At 33.2% G+C, this 22,158-nt stretch overlaps 1 protein-coding gene across 7 annotated transcripts in view; it reads right to left on the bottom strand.

Annotated features, from left to right (window-relative positions):
• Nucleotides 1–22,158, bottom strand: part of LOC143257025 (uncharacterized) — a 66,898-nt gene that overhangs the window by 22,576 nt on the left and 22,164 nt on the right. For 3 of the 7 annotated variants that reach the window (XM_076515094.1, XM_076515096.1, XM_076515095.1), the window contains exons 3-7: nucleotides 18,299–18,393; nucleotides 6,815–6,929; nucleotides 5,319–5,414; nucleotides 4,377–4,431; nucleotides 1,469–1,647 (exon numbers count right to left, since the gene is read on the bottom strand). In XM_076515094.1, coding sequence (XP_076371209.1) covers nucleotides 1,469–1,647; nucleotides 4,377–4,431; nucleotides 5,319–5,414; nucleotides 6,815–6,929; nucleotides 18,299–18,393 — 540 coding nt within the window. Of the gene's footprint in view, nucleotides 1–1,468; nucleotides 1,648–4,376; nucleotides 4,432–5,318; nucleotides 5,415–6,814; nucleotides 6,930–18,294; nucleotides 18,411–18,827; nucleotides 18,996–22,158 lie in introns of those variants that run through there. The other 4 variants (XM_076515097.1, XM_076515099.1, XM_076515098.1 and 1 more) reach the window with 4 other exon arrangements.

Raw genomic sequence — 22,158 nt, 5'->3', positions numbered from 1 at the left:
ACAATTCAGCAGTGAAAACTGAAACTGTAAAAATTCTGTGTGCAACCACCAAACCACAAAAAACTATGGCAGATTCCAGAGTTCCTGATTTCAAATCATCCATAAAAATGGGAATGGAAGAATGGTTCAAAAGATGTTTGGCTAATACAAAGTGGTACTTCCAATCGGGAGTATCTGTCTTCTTCAGATGACTCAAAGAAAGGTCGCATTTTGGAGTAGTAATAAGCCATGGTGGAATGGGCTGACCAGTGGATACAGCAATGCAAGGGCAGACCCAATTCATCCAACTGCAGCTGAATACAAAGGCCAAAAGGAATAATTGCAGGCCATCTATTCTGAAAAAGCATGGCTCAATGAAGAAGGAAAATATAACTCCGGGTGGGATGTTATGGTAAGGATTGAAGTTTTGAAGCATACAGTAAAGACAGCTGCAAATGGCAAAGGTACAAAGGAGATTCATGAGACTTAGTGTACAAACTCTGTACTGGAGAAGTGCAGAAGGTTCCAGTGTAAAGCCAAAGCCCCTGATGATGAACAGGGTCCAACATCTTCAAAGGTCAAGGTCCTTACAGAGCCATAGATCAGAGACCCATAGTCCAGTTTCAATTGAATGAGAGCACGATAAATGTTTACCATAGAACATCGATCCACTCCCCAAGAAGTGGAAGAGAGGTCAGAAGATGTTTAGTGCCCTTGTACACTTGACATGTAATTGCTTGATGTGTGGAATAAAGATCAACCCCAAGAACTTTACCTCAGAGATCATGGGAAACACAACTTCTCTTAGACAAAGCTCAGGATCGGGATGAATACCCTGTTGGCAGCAGAAGTGGATGCAAACAGTTTAAGAGTGAGAAAAGGTAAAACTATTTGTTGTGGTCCACTTCATTAAATGATTGAGGGCAGTCTGTAGCTGCCACTCAATAAACCTTATGTTTGATGACTAACACGAGATGCGAAAGTTATCAATAAAGAGCCCGTTGGCAAGAAATCAACAAATATTTTTCCAGCTTTGCTGTCTACACATTTTATTTTATACTTTCAGTACACACACTGACATAAACATCAGGTTATACTTTTGTTGTTAAGCAACATGACGTAAAAGTAATTATTGGAATGTAATGTTACCTAAAAGCACTGGCATTTTTACATGTTAATTGTTAATTTAATTGGTTTCTACCAATAATTGTTCTATGAATTAGCCACAAGGTCATTTAATAAATGATCTCAAATTTGACTGGCTCACACAGGAGTTTATAATAATTTTGCACAATTTATTTATTTAATTTAGCTGTGAAATACAAGATTACAGTACACTATGAGGAGGGAGTGGGAGTACTTGCCCCATCATTTTTGACAGGCAATGCACAGGTAGATAACACAACTCTCAGCAACTCAAAGAATATTAATTTTGTTTTATGGCCTGATTCTTAAATTAAATAAGGTAGTGACAGACAATTATTTCTACATTTATTTCAGTCCTGATGAGTGGAAATAGTTGGTAGTGAAGGTAAATGTAAAGGTCTCGCTCCTGTGGATTTGTAGTTTTCCGAAACTGTCTCAGGAAAGTCTGCCACTCAGCCAAAGTCACACAAACACACTCCCACTCTTTACGGCTTGTCTTCTTTTCCCGGTATAAACGTAAATCTATAGAAATAAGTAATAATGACAGCTTTATAGTACCATGCATATAAGATATAACATCTTCTTAAAGATAATTTGCAAAGATGAAAGTTGCTAAAAATTCTAAAACAAATAAGTCAAATTTTGCTTACAAGTTACATCAAAGAGTAATCAAAGAAATTAAACTGTTCTTTAGGAACTAAAAATGTTTTTTAACCTACTAGACCACCTAAATAGAAAGGAGAAATTGTTTATATCTTTCAGAAAACTCAAAAATTAATTAAGCTCACACAACATAATTTTATACATATATACACTGCTGGCCAAAATTTTAAGGCCAATGAACATAAAGAAAAAATATGCATTTTACATTGTTAGACTCAACCACTTATTTAAGTAGAGCTTTGAGAGATGAAAATAAGAAAAGGAAAAATAAAAATAAGAAAACTTTTTTAGCATTTAATAGGGAAAATGTGAACACCATAAAATTAGCCTAAATACTAGCTGGTCAAAAGTTTAAGACCATACTGAAACGTTAATCAGTAATCATGTAACAAAATTTAATCATTTGTGTTCAAGCATTAGCATTGTCAACATCTCCCAATGACTTTTCCTGTGTTAAACATTGAGTAAAAACATGGCAAAGGCTAAAAAGTTGAGAGTTTGAATGTGGCAGAACTATCAAGCTGCAAAAGCAAGGTCTCTCTCAACATGCCATCGCTGGTGAGATTGGGCATAGTAAAACTGCTGTTGCAAATTTCTTAAAAGACCCTGAGGGATACAGAACGAGAATTTCAAGTGGTTGGCCCATGAAAATTTCGCCAGCGTTGAGCAGGAGGATTTGATGGGTTGACCAACAAGACACCAGCCAATCGACGAACCAAATTAAGGCCTTTATGGATGCAGAATGCAGCTCAAGAACAATAAGACGGCACCTACGAGAGAAATGCTTTAAAAACCATAAACATCTTCAAAGGCCACACCTCCTTCCACACCACGAAACAGCTCGGTTAAACTTTGCTGAAAAGCACCAAACATGGGACTAGAAAAGTGGACAAAAATTTTGTTCTCTGATGAGAAAAAATTTAACCTGGACGTTCTAGATGGCTTCCAACGTTACTGGCACGATAAGAATATCCCACCAGAGACATTTTCTACACGACACAGTGGAGTAGGTTCCATCATGATCTGGGGTGTTTACTCCTTCCATGGAACAATGGAGCTTAAGGTTATACAGGGGCATCAAACAGAAGCTGGCTACATTGACATGTTGGAGACAGCATCTTTATTGACTGTAGGCCTTCGCTTGTGTGGAAATGACTGGATCTTTCAGCAGGACAACACTGCAATCCACAATGCCTGCAGGACAAAGGACTTTTTCATGGCAAATAACGTGATTCTTTTAGTCAATTTCAAACAGTGCATGATCTTTGTGAAGCCATCTTCACTACTTGGAATAACATTCCAGCCAGCCTTCTGCAAACGCATATATCGACCATGCCAAAGCAAATGTTTGAAGTTATTTGCAATGACGGCTGTGCAACTCACTACTGAGACCTCTTGTTGGGCATTTCCTACCCTGTTTAGGACTTCTTTTTGGTATGGTCTTAAACTTTTGACCAGCTGGTATTTAGGCTAATTTCATAGTGCTCACATTTTCCCTATTAAATGCTAAAAAAAGGTTTTATTTTTAATTTTTATTTTCATCTTTCAAAGCTCTACTCAAATAATTGGTTGAGACTAACAATGCAAAATGCATATTTTTCTTTATGTTCATTGGCCTCAAGATTTTGGCCAGCAGTGTATATCACATTATGAAACAAGTTATGAGAAAGAAGAATGTAAGCTTATTCTCTAGTCTTTTTTCCTTAATACCAATTAAAGTATTTACAAAACAAATTCTTATAATGCTGAATGCAATTTAAAAACAAATCTTTTTTTCTTATAACAAGAAATTCTGATAATTATTTTCATCAAATTAGTTACCTTCATTTCAAAAGTTATATCTTAGTTTGGACTGTGATTTAAAAAAACACTTCTATTCAAATTACCTTGTATTTATTTTGTTTATATTGCAAGAAATACTTTTTATATTTGAATGTGAAAAATTATTATTTAGAGATCAGCAATATCAATTAATTTGAGAATGTTTAATTTTGATAATTATTAAACTGATTCCAATTTCATGAAAATACAAACTTAACATTATTATTAAATATTGTGAATCTATTCTGTAAAACATTATTAATTATGTTAGTCTTTTGTAAGTCATAAACCATACAGTAGTAATTTGATAATAATGATAATTTCAATGAACTAATTGACTGTTAATGTGGTTTGTGTCTATTATGAGTTTTATTATCATAAACACTGCCATCTTCAGATTTAAATATGAACTTACAAATCCTATAATTTAATCTTTTAAGTGTGATTTTCTTTAATTGAACAATTATTAAACAGACCTTCTCAAATTATATATGTATAAAACAGTGAGTTTTCTGAATTTCACAGAAACTTTCTCAAACACTGTAAATTTTAATGACAGATATCATGGAAAAGTAAAATTGTGGAGGATGTTGGTGGTGTTTAAGTTAAAATACAAATTCAAAAAAAGAATGATAGTGCATTTTTTGTTTGTTTAGGTTTGTATTATTTCACAACAAACAATTTTTTTTTCTATTTTTTCAAACTTTGGGTTCTATGTAAACCTGTTACTTATTTTTAAGTTTTCTCTCTTTGGAAGAAGCACTTACCTCCTAGGTACCAGTAAGAATTGTTGAAAGCATCATGGCCAGCACAAATTCCTCTCTGAAACAAAAAAATTATTTTAAAAAAATGTTCTGAGAATGAATTCAGAAAAAATAAAGTTTTCTAGAAAATTTAGAGGTGCAATATTTTATTTAACTGTTTCCAAGAATGCACAACCATTATTATAGCATATTATAAAAGTTCTTTTCTTAATGACTGTATCTACATAATAACTACTTTGTTTTAGGCTTATTTTAAGTTAACTGACGTTTAAGTCATCAAAATGTTAAACTCATCAACTTGTTCTCCTACAGCATAAGAAATGCTGATGAAAAGTTCTGTTCTGATAAAAGCTTAAAGTTAATTTAATCTATGTCTTAATGAAATTACATGTGATTATAGTCAAATTCATAGTCAAGTCTGTTTAGGGTATAAATCATAGCCTAACACACCAGATTATAACTTAAGCTCAAATTATGTCCATCTTTACACCCTGAAGTCAGTAAAACAATATTAGAATAAAAGTGCTCTTAAGCCCAAAATCACATTGAGACACAAAGCACTGGCTATTAAAATCAGCCATCACACTCAGATTAAGCCACATAAGTTATTTCTAACTGAGTGCATTATTATAATCATATGTATGAACTAATACTTAGTAAACACATTAATTACAAATGTAAAAAAATTATATTCAACCAGCCAGCAAGATGTTCAACAACAAAGCACTGCTTTCTATGTGTTGAGATCAAGAATATGTTCAACATAATTAGAAAGTATACCTTATTTTCAGTTTAATGAAAGAAGTAATATATATCCACATCTATTAGATTACTGTTATTCACCTTACCATACAGTGTTCTTGATCTAAATGCTGTAAAAATGAGATACCCATGGAATACTTAACATAATACATCAATAAACAAATAATAATCTTCAAGTCTTACCAGTTCATCAGCATCATAGTTGTCTTGTAAGTATTCTGCAAGCTCTTCATTCTTTTCTTGGTACACATGGTCAACCAGCCACATCAAAATTGTTAGCTAGAGCATAGCAAAATACATATAACAAATAAAGTTAGTGAGTATAATAATCCACCTTTCACCTAATTTGTACATTACATAATACAAAATGTAAATCTTAAGAAATGTATGTATTTTCATACAACAGAAAACAATAGCAAACAACTGTTAGTCCAGCTAAAGTGTAACTATTCTTAATAGTCCAACATTGTTTAATTGTCTGCTTTCATAAAAAACAGTCATCACAGTGACAATTTTTTTGGGGAGGGAGCTTCTGGAAGATAAAAAAACAACAATTTAAATTTTGTAACTATTTCCCAACAAAACATTATGGTATAATGTAGAATTTAATTGTTTTAAGAAGTTCAGATGGGCAAGGTGGTGAACAGGAGTTATTTATGCTTTATCATACACAAAGAGATAACTACCTTATTTGCCCATAAGACTAAAAACAGAAAAATTTATTCACACACAAACACTTTAATAACAACTGAAAAAATATACTCAAACAACCGTTACTAAACATCTTTTAGATATGCGTTTTTAAAATAAACAATAATTAAATTTGATTAGAACACCAGTAGAGGTGGATGATAAGGATAGCAATAACTTTTATGTAAAATAAATAAAGTTTTGGCCTCCTTAGATCATCATCTGGTTGACAGTAACTTTTGAAAAAGGTACTGTTATTGATTAAGTGTCACGGGGAAGACAGAAATAGTTTGTATAAGAATATAAGTTAAAGAATGTGTTTTTCTTTATACGTTATACTAAGGTCATATTCATTAGACTATTTGTAAATTTGAAATGTGTTACTCATCAAAATGAAAGAATTTAAATTTGAGATGATGTGTTCTATTTTAAAACATTTCAGTTTACCCCTAACTGATATTTTCTTTTGGAACCTTTTCTTTGTTGTTCCAATAATTAAAGTTGATATTAGAAGCCAGTAAACAAATATTTTTAAACATTATCACCAGCCTTATTGTAATCTTAATATCACACAAAATATTAGTTAATAGCTCATACCTTGCTGTATTAAATATCAAGATAATTTGTATATTTTATCTAAAAAATAATAAAACTTAGACATAAAAAACAATGCATCTTCTACAGATAAAAAAACAAGCAATAAATATTTAAACTAAAAATAACTATCCATTAAATAAAATTATACATTAAAATACCTACTCTCTTTTAACCCTTAAATAGCAGCCATCATCAACTCATATTGCTACCTACAACACCCCTGCTACTTAATGGTTAAAGAAGTAAAAATAAAATTATTATAACTGCAATATTTGGGACGTTAAACAATGCATCCACAATAGAGCAGGAAATATACTGCCTTTAATAAGAGGTAAAAATATACTGTCTTTAATAAGACAATCTACAAAAAACTTTATTCAAACATTAAATACCCTCTCTTCTGCAGACAACTTCAGCCAGCTTCCTGTATCACTATTCCTAAATTGTACTGGGCCCACTTTGCTCTGACAGAGTAAGTTTCTAAGAGAGTCTTCAAAATTCTTGATTCTGTTAGAAAATAAAAAGGAATTGAAAATTTCTAATACTACTGTAGTTTTAACAAGATAATAAGCTATTTACAAAATCACCTCATAATTTATATTTTAGTCATACAAGTGATATAATAGTTACACTCATTTATGTTGTTTGGTTATTACCAAATCCAGTGAATTTTTATTAAAACAAAATGTATTGCTGTTATACTGTTAGACCAAATTTGTATTGTTGATTTATTTCATTAAAAACATTGTTGTTGTTTTTTCATTGCAAAGAATATAGTCCTGTATTTAAAATAGGATACTGTTCTAGTTATATTAAACATTTCAATATACAAGTAAAATTTCATTTCATTCTAGACTTATAGCAAGCAGTATTAATTCAATATCATAGAATAAAAAATATTAGTTCATTTAAACATGTTACTTTAGTAATGAGAATGATATTTTTTATAATAGAGGTTCAAATGTATTTGTAGCTAAAACTAACGGATTATTCACTGACTTAAAAGTATCATTTGTCTAGCTATACAGAAGATATTATTCACTGTAGAATGTATATTAAATTAAATTGTAAAGATGTGTTATTCACTTGGTTACCCAAATGCTAATGTTTGGAAATACAGAATTCAATGTTGGTTTATTTACACAGAGTACATGTAGTTGTTCTAGTAACACAAGATGTTAAATGTATTAACTACAAATGATATCATACTCTCATTAATTACCAATATAAACATCAACTAAACATGATTAAAGATTTATAGATTAGCTATGCAAGGCATTCAAAACTCAAGGGATCATGAAGTCCAAAAAGAAAGGTGGAGAGACCATGAGAGTATGAATAGGAAATATCAAGTTAATGAGATATTGAGCAGGCAGAATTGAAACTTGGATTCATGAACATTCCATCCTTGAAAGGCAATCTTGGAGATCAACAGAGTGTGAGGTAACCACTACACAAGAATTCTCTAATCATCCATGTTGTGATAGTTATCAATATTCAGTGTGTGTAGATGACCAGCTAAAGATGTGTCTTTCTGTGTGCAGAAAGAGTACCACCTCCAGATCAAAGAGGGTACAAACTAATAAATCATTCCACTATCTGAAGAATGAAGATGGATAAATAAAGACTTGTGTAAACATCATTTACAATTCCCACAAATGTAATTTACAATTACAAGTCATTCATTAACTTTGACAAAGGAACTTTCATAAAATTCTTAAGGGTTCCACACAGAAAGGAGGAATATCCACGTGACAAAAGAGTAAGCCTGCTACCTGAATAAAATACTGAATCAGCAGATTGGATTAGTGCTGATGTACCCAAGACTAGCTAATATCAGGAACTGATTTTGACAATCTGCATTTGTGCATTCCACAAGTATAAATGTCTATAAGGTCGTGGCATGCATCAAGTTTCAAAACTTGTTTTTGAGTAAACCATGCATTTACCATGCTACAAAAAGGAAGCAGGAAGGATGATCACCAATATTTCTTTTCACTTCTTTATGACTAACCTTATTTCAGGGTAAATTGCACTCTCTCCATCATGAAGGTGCTGAATGTTCTGAATATTTTCAGAAATAAACAAACTCACTGATCCAATCTTATTGAAAATTAGACTGGAAGAACATTGGGGTATTCTTTAGATCAGATAAGTATTGACATTTGGTACAGAGATCAGTCCCATGCTTACAAAAGAAACAGTAAAGATCTAAGGTCTGTCTCCAACCTCCTATTGGCTGTGTCACCACAATCAGAAAAAGAGCAAAATCTGTGAGATAACATGAAATATACACTTGATATCCATTTCTCATGAAATAAGTTTTGAAACTGACAAATATAAAATGGAAGAGTAAAATCTTGTTGATAAATAGTAGACTGGATTGAAGAATCTGAAAAGTCCAAAGAACATGAAGCAAAGTGTCTGTAAATGAACCCCAAAAGTCTGTATGGAGGAGCTATCCAGAACAGAGCCAACGAGTGAGTCATAAAAACACACCTGCCTTATGTCAATGCTAGGCTATATTAAACCATGAGTAGATCTAGTGAGCACCAACAAATACTACATGCAGGACTTTAGAAGGGAATGATGAACAGGAAAAAAAAGATAAAACCCTACAAACATTTGATAGCAAGTTCACCTAAACATATAAAAGTGATAAAGTGAAATATTTACAAAAATGAAAAGAAGGTACATTTCCTGTTTTAAGCATTTATGTATACATGCATATATAATCTATTTAAAACACTAGTAACATGCCACATAACTTGATAGGGAAGACATCAAAGGAACATAAGTTACATGGTAACAACAACAATGGCAGTGAAGCTTGTAGGTGATACTGATGTGAAAAATAACATAACACTGAATAAAAGAATGAAGAAAATGAGAACAACTAATAACAATGTAGACACAAACATAAAAGAAAGAAAGGATGATTCACAATGTACAGAGTAGAAAACTGATGATGGTACGAAAATTCTGATAATAATGACTATCAGTAAGAAGCATGTGCAATAAAGATGTCAAAAGTAGTTATGTAATCCTGAGTAAAATCAAGTGAGCAAGAATATCCCCACTAATGATATAAAAAAGGATGTCTTGGAATAAGTCGACTTAAGAAAATTGATGGTGATACAAAAGTTGTAGTAATAGAAATAGCTGAATCAAAAAGAACATCACTGCATAGTTAATAGCATAACCAACATGAAAATCTTATGGTGGGAAGCATATCTCACATAAGATCCCCTGACACATGCAATATGACAAGCAGGAGATGGAAGGGTGAAGAATTATTGGAAAGTAATGTGTTCTGCAATAAGTAAAGGACATCTAGAAATTTTGAGTCAGGTTTTGTTGATGGCCGGAGTTAAAATTCAATAACAAAATACATTCATTATATCAGATGGGAGTCTGCTTAATTTGAAAACAAGTTCACAAATGGAATACAGAACACTTACCTGCATAACTATTTATACACTGTCTATTCAGTAATTAGTTCAAAGGTGGAAAATCATAAGTATCTACACATCTATGCTCAATAATCAGAAAACAGGTGAAGTATGAACCAGACAAGTTCTTATACATTTGTCTGTTTAGTAATTAATCTACATATTAAGTTCAGTACTCATTCCACAATCTAGTTTAAAATGTTTTTTTTTTTTAATTAGAAAAACTACTGTTTGTAGATGAATGCAACATGTCACTGCCCCACAATCCCAACCTGGCCAATTTTGACACTGACAAATTCATGAAACCACAGAAAAATTGAAAACTGTCCACACCACTGCTTGGGACTGCCAGGAGGTATCTTTGTATCAGATCCCACTCTATTTTTTTTGCTCACAATATTATTGTGCTTATGGATAAATAACAGTATTTCTACAACAATTTTCAGATTCTAACATTAATATCATTACCCAAACTGATATATTTAAATCGCATTAACAGTATTTCATAATTATTACTATCTTACAACACACTAATCAACACAATAATAACAATAAAATGCTCAGTACAATTGTTCTAATTATCACATTTCTTTGAAAAATAAAAACAGAATGCAACATGTTAGTTCTCATCTTGATAATATTCTGTTAAATAACCATGTGATACACACAACCTCTCATCTTAATATTCTCTTCAATACCAACGTGATACACACTAGTTCTCATTTTAATATTCTGTTGAATAACCAACCACATGATACACACCACTTCTCATGCTAAAATATGAAATAAAGATCTGCAAAACATTAGTTTTTATGTTACAATATTCTGTTGCATGGTTAAAAATATCTGTTGCAATCTGTAGTACCCTATTTCTTCTCTTAATGTCCTTTAAATAATAAACACATGCGGTACCTAAATTCTCCTCTTACTACTATTCTCCTAAACAATAAAACATATTAGTCATGATTTTTCTCACTAAATGTAAATTTAGTGAATTAAAGAAAGAACATAAAATATATAGTATTTTAGAATACTGGTAACAAGTAATGGATTTTATATGAAACCCTGAAAGTAAAAAAATCTTTAACACATGATTTCAATATTAATATTATTACATTGATGCTTGCATCATAGTAGACCTTAAATAACATTATGCTATCTGATGAACAGAGACACTTGCACCAAACTACCTCTTACCACAATTTGATTAAAAGTAAATATTAAGTCAGATATTAAAAAATGTTAAACTAAACCATGAGATGCAGTGATACAAGTTCTATAGGTCTGATGGAGTCTGTGAATAGCAAAGATATTTAAAATATAACATGGTAGCAAGATCACCAAATGCATTTCTTTCAAAAACAATGCAAATTACACACATGATGAGAAGTTAAACTCGGGCTGAGAGGTCCACATAATACATTTTATGTTTTGAAGATTCAAGACATTAGCATTTCTGAGCTAATGATTGGATGGCAAAGTATCATAACATTGAGCTTCCCCACTTTAAAAATTCTAATTCAATATATGCACACTATGTTATATGTATATATCAGGCTTTAAGTATTTTCAGATCTAGGAGTCAGGCATGTTACAGAAAAGTTATGGGATATATTCTCAGTCAATTGTGTGGTTATTATTAAAATAGTAAACTAAATAAGTTAAATAAACTTAGGTGGATTATCACACTGAATGAAAGTAAAATAAAAATTATTGCTTGAATATCGATAGACCAAACAGGCTGTTTCAGGTTAGGTCTAATCTACTCATCAGTACAACACTGTAGAATGATAAAAAAAAGGCATTTTGGTGTGCCTAACTTAACTTCACTCCTGTTTGTACTAGGAAATGTAAGCTATATTTATTTACTTTCACAGTAACAAGTGCCTGCTGACAATCACTTGATATCAACAACCACTTGACAGTACTGCCTGAACTAACTGCCTTTGATCCTATCTGAGTCTAAACACATGCACTAATTGGTTGAATTAAAAGAAAGAGGAAAAACAAAAGGGCACAAAATTAGGAACATATTGTGGAACCTCAGTGTTCCATTCCTGAAAAATCAAAGTGCTGAGCCCATCATTAAAATCCCAGAAACAATGTTCAGCTTAGGACTCAAAGAATCAGAAAATTGTTCTGGACATTCAAAAATCCAGAATTGATCTAAATTTGTGTTCCATTTAGCCCAAATACATGAATGAAATGGGAGAAAATACCAGATGTCAGACGAAATTTTAGTCACCATAGCAATCCAGCACTTGGGATTTGTTGAGGCCAAATACACACATACACCTCTTTAGGAAGTAATCAGTTTGCCTTTAAGACATTTTCAGCCATCCTAATGTACAAGCTTGTATATGATAGGAAACTATCATTCTGTGACAATTAAATAATCTTTAAAATACTCATCCGATTTTTGTTATTAACCTAAGCTTCTTTTCTGCCCTTTTTTGGAATCACATCATGTCTAAACAATTACTAATGAATCAAGGCTTTGAAAATAGCTATAGGCAACATTTAAATACAATTTGGTGGATAGGGCAAAGTATAAGCTATTTACATTAGTGCAGAGTAAATACAGCAGTTTGAGCTCTAAATTATCATTTTTTTACACAAACATTATCTGCAACAAAAATTGTATGTGTTAAATCACATTTTTGTCTTAAAGACACAGAAGTTTTATTCTACTAGAAGATATCAAGTAAATTTAATTAAATAATCAGCATAACCAACTAATTATAGTGAAATAAAGAAACTGTATGCTAAATGTAGAGACATTCTACACCAAAATACATTTTATTTCTTGCATGGTAAATGCAGATCTTATCCCCAAGTGCAACAACAAGAAATATGTACAAGAACTGAATAGTCATACTATTATAATAACCAAACGACAATAAAGTGCAACAACTTCAAAATCTCAACTGAAGTAGAAAAATAAACAATATAAAAAAAATGTAATGTAATAACTTTTCACAAATATCCTTCAACTGATATTTTCAAAGTGGGACTGAGAATTATGGCCTGGAGTTGTTTTTTTGTACTAAACCTTCAATCAGATTAAAAACAGATGAATTCTTTGAAAAACTAAGCTTGCTACCACACTTTGTGCTGGGTCATTCTATGTCAACTCATCCAGGGGGCTGCAGGTGACTCCCTCAGAATGCCTTGAAAACATTCCCATGTGCTCATCTACCCATATAATGAACAGTTGCCAAAGATTAGATCAATATCTCTAATAGTTTGATTTATTGCACTGTAAAATTTAATTATTTTTTGTTATTTTTGGCAAATTCATTTTTGGGCAACTTTGGCTGCTTAAAGCTGCAATAGTAATGGCGGTAGAAGGCTGAAATTTCCTACACTGACTGAATTAATCTCACAGAATTCAAAAATGGTCTCAAACCAAGTTTATCTTTCTTAGGATTTGCATAGTGAGGCAATAAAATCACTTGAAAACCCAAAATCGTAAAAAACATTGGTTTATTTAATAAGCCATAGCTCTAAGACTTAATATGATACAAAGCTGAATTTTGTTAACAAATTTCCTATAACATATCAATTGATAAATCAGCAATTGTTGTAATTAAAGTTCTGTTAGATTTCCTGTAAAAAATATAGCTGCATGCAACTTATGATTTTAGCTAAAAATAGCCCTACTTCAGGCCACAGTTTGACCATGTCACCAGTTATTCAGCCTTTTCAGATTTTTACCATATATTCTTATATCTCTGAATATGATCTACAAAAAAAAATCAGGATGTTATTCAACCTACGTCGTAAGTTATAATTTTTTAAGTATCCTCCGACCATACGTTGTTTACTTGAAACAAAAACTTCAATTCAGGTGTGTTACTGGTTGCAAATATATTCATACAATTTTGAAATAATTTATGATCCCACTGAAATATTCTAATCAGCTTTTACCACATATTCTTACATTTCTGAACACGATCTTCAAACAAATCAAGGTTGTGAAAAATAATAAATTATCAAATTTTAAGTGTCTCTGATATGTGCCATTGGGCAAAGTACCACATTCAGGGCATTCAGTTCTGAAAAGGCTGAATAACTGGTGACATGGTCAAACTGTGGCCTGAAGTAGGACTATTTTTAGCTAAATCATATAAAGTTGCATGCAACTAAATTTTTTTACAGGAGATCTAACAGACTTTTCATTATAACACTTGCTGATTTATCAACTGATATGTTATAAGAAATTTGTTAACAAAATTCAGCTTTGTATCATATTAAGTCTTAGAGCTATGGCTTATTAAATAAACCAATGTTTTTTACGATTTTGGGTTTTCAGGTGATTTTACAGCCTCACTATGAAAATCTTACGAGATTAACTTGGTTTGAGACCATTTTTGAATTTTGTGAGATTAATTCAGTCAGTATAGCAAATTTCAGCCTTCTACCACCATTACATTTGCAGCTTTAAGCAGCCAAGGTTCCCAAAAATGAATTTGTAAAAAATAAAAAAAAATGAACTAAATTTTACAGGGCTGTAAATCAGAACCTATTCGAGATATTGATCTAATCTTTGGCAATTTTTCATTATATGGGTAGATGAGCACATGTGAATTTTTTCAAGGTATTCTGAGGAGGTCACCTGGAAATTTTTCCAAAATCTGGATGATTTGACATAGAATGACCCTGGTGTGTAACCTATAATGTATACGGTTCACAAATTAAATAAAACTACCTTATGTAATATTGCTCATTTATAATCCAACTTTTATTATATTTATTGTCAGTCTTAATAAAATATAGATCTATAAGCCAACAAAGTTACTTTGAACTGTAACCAATTCACAACAAAAGAATATTTAAGAGCACTGTAATTTTCCATTTATCACTCAATTTATAATGGGGAATTGAGGATCCAATTTAAATAGTTTAAGATATTCATAATTTTTTCAGTATCCTAATCTATTTCTGGGTGCCTTAAAAGGCAATTAAGTTTGATAAACCTTTAGTATAAAGTAATTTTTATATCAAACTTTTTCTCAGTTTACAAGTTATACAAGTAAACCAAAAAAACATGCGATTTTGATATACTGGATATTTACTTGAACTTTCTGTATATTATCCTGGAACATGCTGAACAGTAGCACATTTTACAAATATTTTATTCTCTTTAGAAGAGTTTGTTTCTTGCCTTAATATCAACTGATACTTTATATGTCAGAAGTAAGAAATAAGTTGGGATTTTGCCAATCTAATAAGATAATATTTTAACACTTTCACAACTTCTTTTCAGCTATGTTACTCAGAGTATAGCAAGTTACTGTGTTCAACTTCTTGTGTTATGATGAGTGTGACAACAGCTGCCAACTTACTTGTGAAAGAAGTTCACATGCTGAAGGGCATAATACTCTGACAATAGTTGCCAATTAAAATGTAAGATATCTGACAATTAAAATTGTGACAACAGCTGTCTACTAACTTAATAAAAAAACAACAACAAAAAAAACCAACAAAGAGCTCCTGTGGAAGAGCACATGATTGTAACAACAGCAACTAAACAACTTTTGGAAGAAGAATTCCAGTTGAAGATCAGAGGCTATGATAACCAGTACCACCCCTATTTGGTAATGAGGATTCTTTATTGGTGAACAGATTATTGTTACAGCCAACACACTTGTGGAAGGAGAATTTGATTTGAAAATAAATAATCTGAAGCAAGTCACTAAAAGGTTGTATTAACAACTGCATACTTTGAGAAAGAAGAGTCCTTATCAGTGAGCACAAGATTCCAACAACAGTTGCTAACCAACATGAAAAAGACCCACTTGAAGTGCATGAAATTTCAAGAGACTACATTTTAAAAATACGTAGACATAGTTGTAAAAACATATTAGCTTATTGCCCGACTAAAATATAGACTTTTGATACATATCTGTATTTGAGCATGTTAATTTATCACCAAACCGGCCCTGCACTTCCACCACACGCATACGTGACTGTAGCTCTACATACAGTTTATTTCTTCCTATGCCTATACATGTACGTCAAGCAAAACCTATTGTAGTTATCTTATTCGTTCATCATCATGACCACAATATTCACCAGTTTTGTATCAAGGCAAATAATGGTGTCATCGTACCGGTTAACATCCCTTTAACGGAAGAGCATAATTCAATCTCGTGATTTTCAAGTTAGATTCTCTGCATAAACTAGCTTATAAATCTGCACACCCTAACGAATTTATTTTTGCTAATAAAACAGAATGAGTGCATTCAGAACACACAGTAGTGTTAGACTTATGTCAATTATAGTGTTATGATACAAATACTAGCCAGTTAAACTAACAAAACAAATATATAGCTAAAAGTTATAAAAGTTTTATAGACTGCTTTTAAACGAGATGGCGCTATCTAAAACAAAGAGACAATAATACAACAAACTAAAATTAGGGCAAGTATGGAATATCAATATTTCAGATCAATTCAACGAGTACAAATAACCAGAGCTGATAGAAAGTGAACAGAAAAGGAGTGACATTGCACATACTAAACGGTAACTAGAAACATTCATACCTGGAGCTACATTTCGAAAACAATGTAACGAGCAAATGGGGTTCCCCTCACCAATCTTTCTAAGGTTAGGCGAGTGGTAAATAATAAAAGTTACACTAGGATGTTACTTAAACATTAGGAATGTGTGGAATTTATTTTGATGAGTTTGAAAGAGGGGAAGGGGGCTGGAGAATTTGAGCCATTAAACGCCAAGAGAGAAAACTACCTAATATAATCCCGGATGTGGGGTGAAGCAGACCAACAAAACCTGACCTGTTACACAGGTAGTGCACTCTAGCGGTCGAAGACTTAGAAACCTAAAGGCAACAATTTGCGATGAATGATCATGTTCCACAGTTAATGTCGATAAGAAAGTGAATTTCAGCTAACTGAAGTGTTTGTTAGTTAAACATGTTGAATTTCCTTTTAAGTCAAACTTGGCTACATGTTTCTTACAAATGTAACAATACCAAACAAATGAATTGACATAAGCACTGTAATTATATATATACACCAAACCGTGCCATTTCTAGGTGAATACAAAACTAATCATGGTTTGATACACTTAAAGATGATTACATCCACAAAAATGCGGTCTTATCACGCACAGTGAACTTCTATAAGGAAAGAAGTAATGTGTAAAATCGTAACTTCCTCATGATACCACCCCCGTCTTTCTTGAGTTATAAACACGTGAAACAGGCGAGCAAATGAGACGAAACCTTGAACTGTGTACTAAACAGCTGAGCCGACGCACGATCTTCAGTTTAACCCCAGTAGGGGGCAACTAGGTGGTAACACGATAAGTTGAGCTTTAGCTTCTTGACTAGACCTAGAAAGTATTTCTAGAAATCTTAACATTCCCCTCCACACTTACATGTTGCAAAATGCACATGTAACTGTATGTGACAAAATACAGAAGATAAACGCAGAATAAGAGAAGTTGACAAGATGACCCCTATACGACACATCTCCCTCTGGTGATGAAGCTATTAAACGCTTCACAATGACTACTCTGTTCAAATGAATGGAGGATGTAATTCGTTTCTAGTACCTGTGGTCATTATGTGGGATTTGGTGAAGGATAAAGAAACAGAAAAAAGGCTATTACAATTTCAACGTTATGAAGATTTTATGTATCCATCACACATTATTATAACTGATATTTCAAATAAATTATAGTATTTATTGAGATTATTTAAAATGCTACATTATTTATTATTTTCACTCTCAGTGTGAAATATACTCATTTTAGTTTAAAACTATGAAAAAGGTCAATGTTTATAGAATTATGAAGACCTATGTTATATAAATAGTTGTAAAGTAAAATGAGTATATTTCATACAGAATGAAAATATACTAATTTTAGTTTACAACTATGGGAAAAAAAGGTCACAGCAAGTTTATGGAATTACGAAGACCTATATTATATATAAACAAAATCCTCAGAGCGCAGACCAATTCCATTTTAAACAGAATCCCCAGAGTGAAGAACTATTTATTTAAAACAAAAACATAATTGAACCAGGAAATAAGAAATACGTATAACCATGGTAAACACTTTCTTTTCTATCATTCTGTTATTTTTCAGGTTTAAACAATGTTAATGTAAGACAGGTTATGCAAAATATATCAACTAGCAAGCGTAAAAATATTATACACGATATAATCACACTACCTCCAACTCGTGTAGTCCCGAGTTTCATTGTATAATTAAAAATACCGATTTGTAAAATTTTGATTTAGAAACCATCGTCCAAAACACAATTACAATATTTTATTACTAAATACATTCTGTTAACATGGTGAATATACAATTAAAACTAGATACTTAGAGTAATAATGATAAGTAATTAATCAAAGACGCTAATTAACAATATAACAAGTACCCACTTACAAGATGTCCTTCCTCTCGGTAAGAAACCTCAACAGACGGGCACACACGTCACGAAGTACGATACTAGCGCCATCTACCAGCGCGGCCTCCAGATCCTGAGAAAACAAAAGAACTACGGTTGAATTAATGATATGCCGTTCTTCGCCTCATTTGCTAATACAAGCAACACCCATCATGCTATTTTACACCCGAAAGGTTTCTTTTAACTGCACATAAAAGACAGTTGCTCCTTCAACGCAACTGCATGACAGTATCACAGGTCTAAATCCCAGACTTTCGCTGTACTTTGAAGCTTTACGAAAACACTAACAAGCCACCAACGTTGATACATTTATGCCACCCGCGGGCAAAAACCTTTTAGTCTTCAGTTCCTATACAGGACAGGACGGGGTACTGACCTCATCTGACCACGCCCAGCTGCTATAAAACAATTCAGCCAGTGGCATGTGTTCTAGTTGCTGCAAGATGGATAAACTGTGGTAACTAATTTAATGTTAGCTGACTCATACTGTTTCAAGAGAAAATGTACCTTTCAGTTTCTAACTGCATGCCTCTTGTGATACAATTTGAACCCGTCGATGGTATTTCGCCTTCTGCGTTAGTGGCCGTTGTGTGGTATTCCCTAGCTCAGCGTTTCTAGCCCGCGAGGAGAGCCAGTTTACGTTCCTACGCGCGAGTCTCCACACAAGCGCCGAAAGATCATTTATCATCGAGCCCTGGCAATGTTAGGGTTAAAGCGGCGTCAAAAAATCGTGAGTTTTTATACAGTTAGGAGTGGCGACATCTGTGTGTAATACAAAGTACATGTGGATTTAAAAGATGAGGATGGTCAGTCGGTTTCCCCTTCTTGCTGTACTTCAAACTATTCGAACGAAAAAATAAAAGTAAAGAAGATAGATTTTGTAAATTTTGCTACCACGCGTTCTGCTTATTTTCGTGTTTAAAACACGGATGTTCCTTCGATTCTGAAATGTGTTTCAGACAGAAAGCAGTTTGTTATATTTGCATCATATATTTAACTTTGTATGTACAGTTACATTTTGGTTAACGTTTTGGTACCATAAAGGCTTGATATTTCTCTCGAGAGAGAGAGTGTACTGTCCCCATGTGACCATATCCAGCAGTTTTTTCGTGACCTGTCCACATACATCCCTAATTTGTCTTAAAGCAGCAGATATTTACGTTTTTAAAGAAACCTATACGTCACTCATTACCACTCTGCTGGTACAAAACCTATGTAGGACTAAAATTTCAAAGATTTATCTTCTCAACAACTAAAAAGAAAAGAAATGAGGTTTTCGAAAACTTTTAAAGTCTAATATTTAGAAAGACATATAACTGATACTTGAAACCATCGGTATTTGGTGAAACCCCAAAATTACGAAACTAAAAAAAACAAATGTTGCCTGTCGAAACCACAGTCGTTAATAAATGATGAACTTGTAAAATGTACAACTATCTTGCTTTTCTTCGATTCTGTGATAAGGATATTTCAGGGCCTGAATCGCGTCACAAAAATGCGGGCAAGTTCTTTAATTTACACGATGCTGATTGTCACGAAAATTTCACAATTTTATTTTCAGTGTGGTTGATATATATATAAAGAGAAAGAGAGACATATGCAATTTTAGAAGCTTTCTCGAATGTTAGACTCTATAAATACAGCTTTACATGTATATCTTTTTTTGAAAAAAACAACAACAAGCAACATCAATAGGTGTGGGGGACCGTGAAAAAAACGTTTAAATGAGTCTTCGAGTTAGTGTTTAAGAATCACTGATATAAACATCACCCAACGTACTGACTTGTGTACCTCCAGTTAGCAGTGGTCTCGCCTCACTTAATTTGCATGGTCATTCTACTATACTCTACTGGAGTGATTCGCAACCAGTGGCCCGCAGCGCATTGGTGTGCCGTAAGTTTGATTTGGTTTGTTTTGAATTTCGCGCAAAGCTACACGAGAGCTATCTGCGCTAGCCGTCCCCAATTTAATGGTGTAAGACTAGATGGAAGGCAGCTAGTCCTCACTACCTACCGCCAAATCTTGGGCTACTCTTTTACCAACGAATAGTGAGATTGACCATTACATTATAAAGCTCCCACAGTTGAAAGGGCGAGCATGTTTGGTATGACGGGGATTGGAACTCGCAACCCTCAGATTACGAGTCGAGTACCTTAACCACCTAGCCATGTCGGGCCGGGCCGTGAGACACGCACTTATAGACCGTCGCGGGCCAGGACAACTGAAAATGACCTTACCTACATACGTGGGCCTTTAACGATTGTGCCAAACAACCAAATGGGACCCAAGAAGCAAAATATTAAGAAATGCCGCTCTACTGCTTTAAGTTTTATGACGTCAGCAGTGGTACTGACAGTTAGTTACGTGAAAAAAAATATCACAAGATCAGGAACTTCGGAACTTTCACTAAGAATAACAACATAATATCGCCTTTGTGATTCAAATGCTTATGACATGTTGACCCACCAGACAATGCTGAAGCCCATTATGAGCAGTACAAAAAAAGTTACCGAAATTTATTCACTGTTTTAATCCACGTAAACTTCGAAACGTGGTTCAAGATTAACTCGCACATTTGGTATTAAGTCCACCACTCAATTTAAATCAGAGTTGATGATTACAGGCTAGCCCGTCCACCGTGCATGAGGGCCTCTGCGTTGATAAATCTCGTTAATGGACTGCAGCTAATAGTACAAGACATCATATTGATTTGCGTATCGAAACTGGAAAAGGAAATTCATCAAGAGAAGCATTGAGTCCAATTACTCGTTATTTACTTTGGTTGGTTGAGTATGGGTGGGTATGGTGACAGTTTGGAGAATGTCTTGAATCATCCAGTCTACCAACCATGAAAACTGGTGGGAAGGCATCATAATGTGGGCCTGTTTTTAGTTGGTATGGACAGCAGAGATAATTAAAGGAGCGTTTAATACCTTGACCTACTGTACCAAGAGTTTTGGATAATTCTAAACAGCAATGTTGGTAATTTGTGGTAAATGAATCACACCTGTCTGGACTTGATGTCATATCACACTTTGCGTCTCAAAGTGATTTGTGACAAATAACGTCCAGAATTTGCTTTGGCTTGTCCAGAGCTCTTACCTGATACAATTCAAATACCATTGGCCTTTTTCTGGAACGTTGCCCATCTCACAAAGGACTAATTTTCTTTGTACTGTAAGAGGTAACCAATTTCAGAAGATAGGTATTAACGGTTGGTGGTAAATGTTAGAAACGAAGTCCACACCGTAATTGGTCCCAAATATGACTACACTACATATTGAAGTGAGTTAATTATATTACACCTACTTGTATGCAAACATATACACCCTTGTGAAAATTCAGTGAAACAAGATGGAAAATTACGATTTTTTTTCAATTTTTTGCGTTTTATTTCTGAGAATCCAAAAATTACTCGCAAATTAATACATGATATGACCACCTTTATTTTTCAGAAGGTCATTAATCCGCTTTGGAATCGAGTCCACGAGTTGACTGCAATCTTTACTAATTTTTGGATCGCGGTACCACACCTCAATTATGGCCTCAATTAACTTATCTTTCGTAGTACAGTCTTTTTCCCGAAGTGTTTCTTTACAAATAACCCAAAGATTTTCAATAGGATTTAAGTCCAGAGAGTTTCCAAGTCAGTCCAGCACCTTTATTCGCGTTATAGTCATAAAATTCTTCATAAGTTTCGATGTGTGACACGGAGCCAGATCTTGCTAAAAATTGCCAGATCCATCTGGAAATCTTTTTTTCAATTCTGGAACGACTCTTCTCTGCAAAACTTCGATGTACTGTGGTCCTCGCATCATACCTTCTACGATATGTAAGC

The sequence above is a fragment of the Tachypleus tridentatus genome, chromosome 7 (assembly GCF_004210375.1).
Source record: "Tachypleus tridentatus isolate NWPU-2018 chromosome 7, ASM421037v1, whole genome shotgun sequence".
NCBI lineage: Eukaryota > Metazoa > Arthropoda > Merostomata > Xiphosura > Limulidae > Tachypleus > Tachypleus tridentatus.
This window is presented reverse-complemented; position numbering and strand designations above follow the sequence as displayed.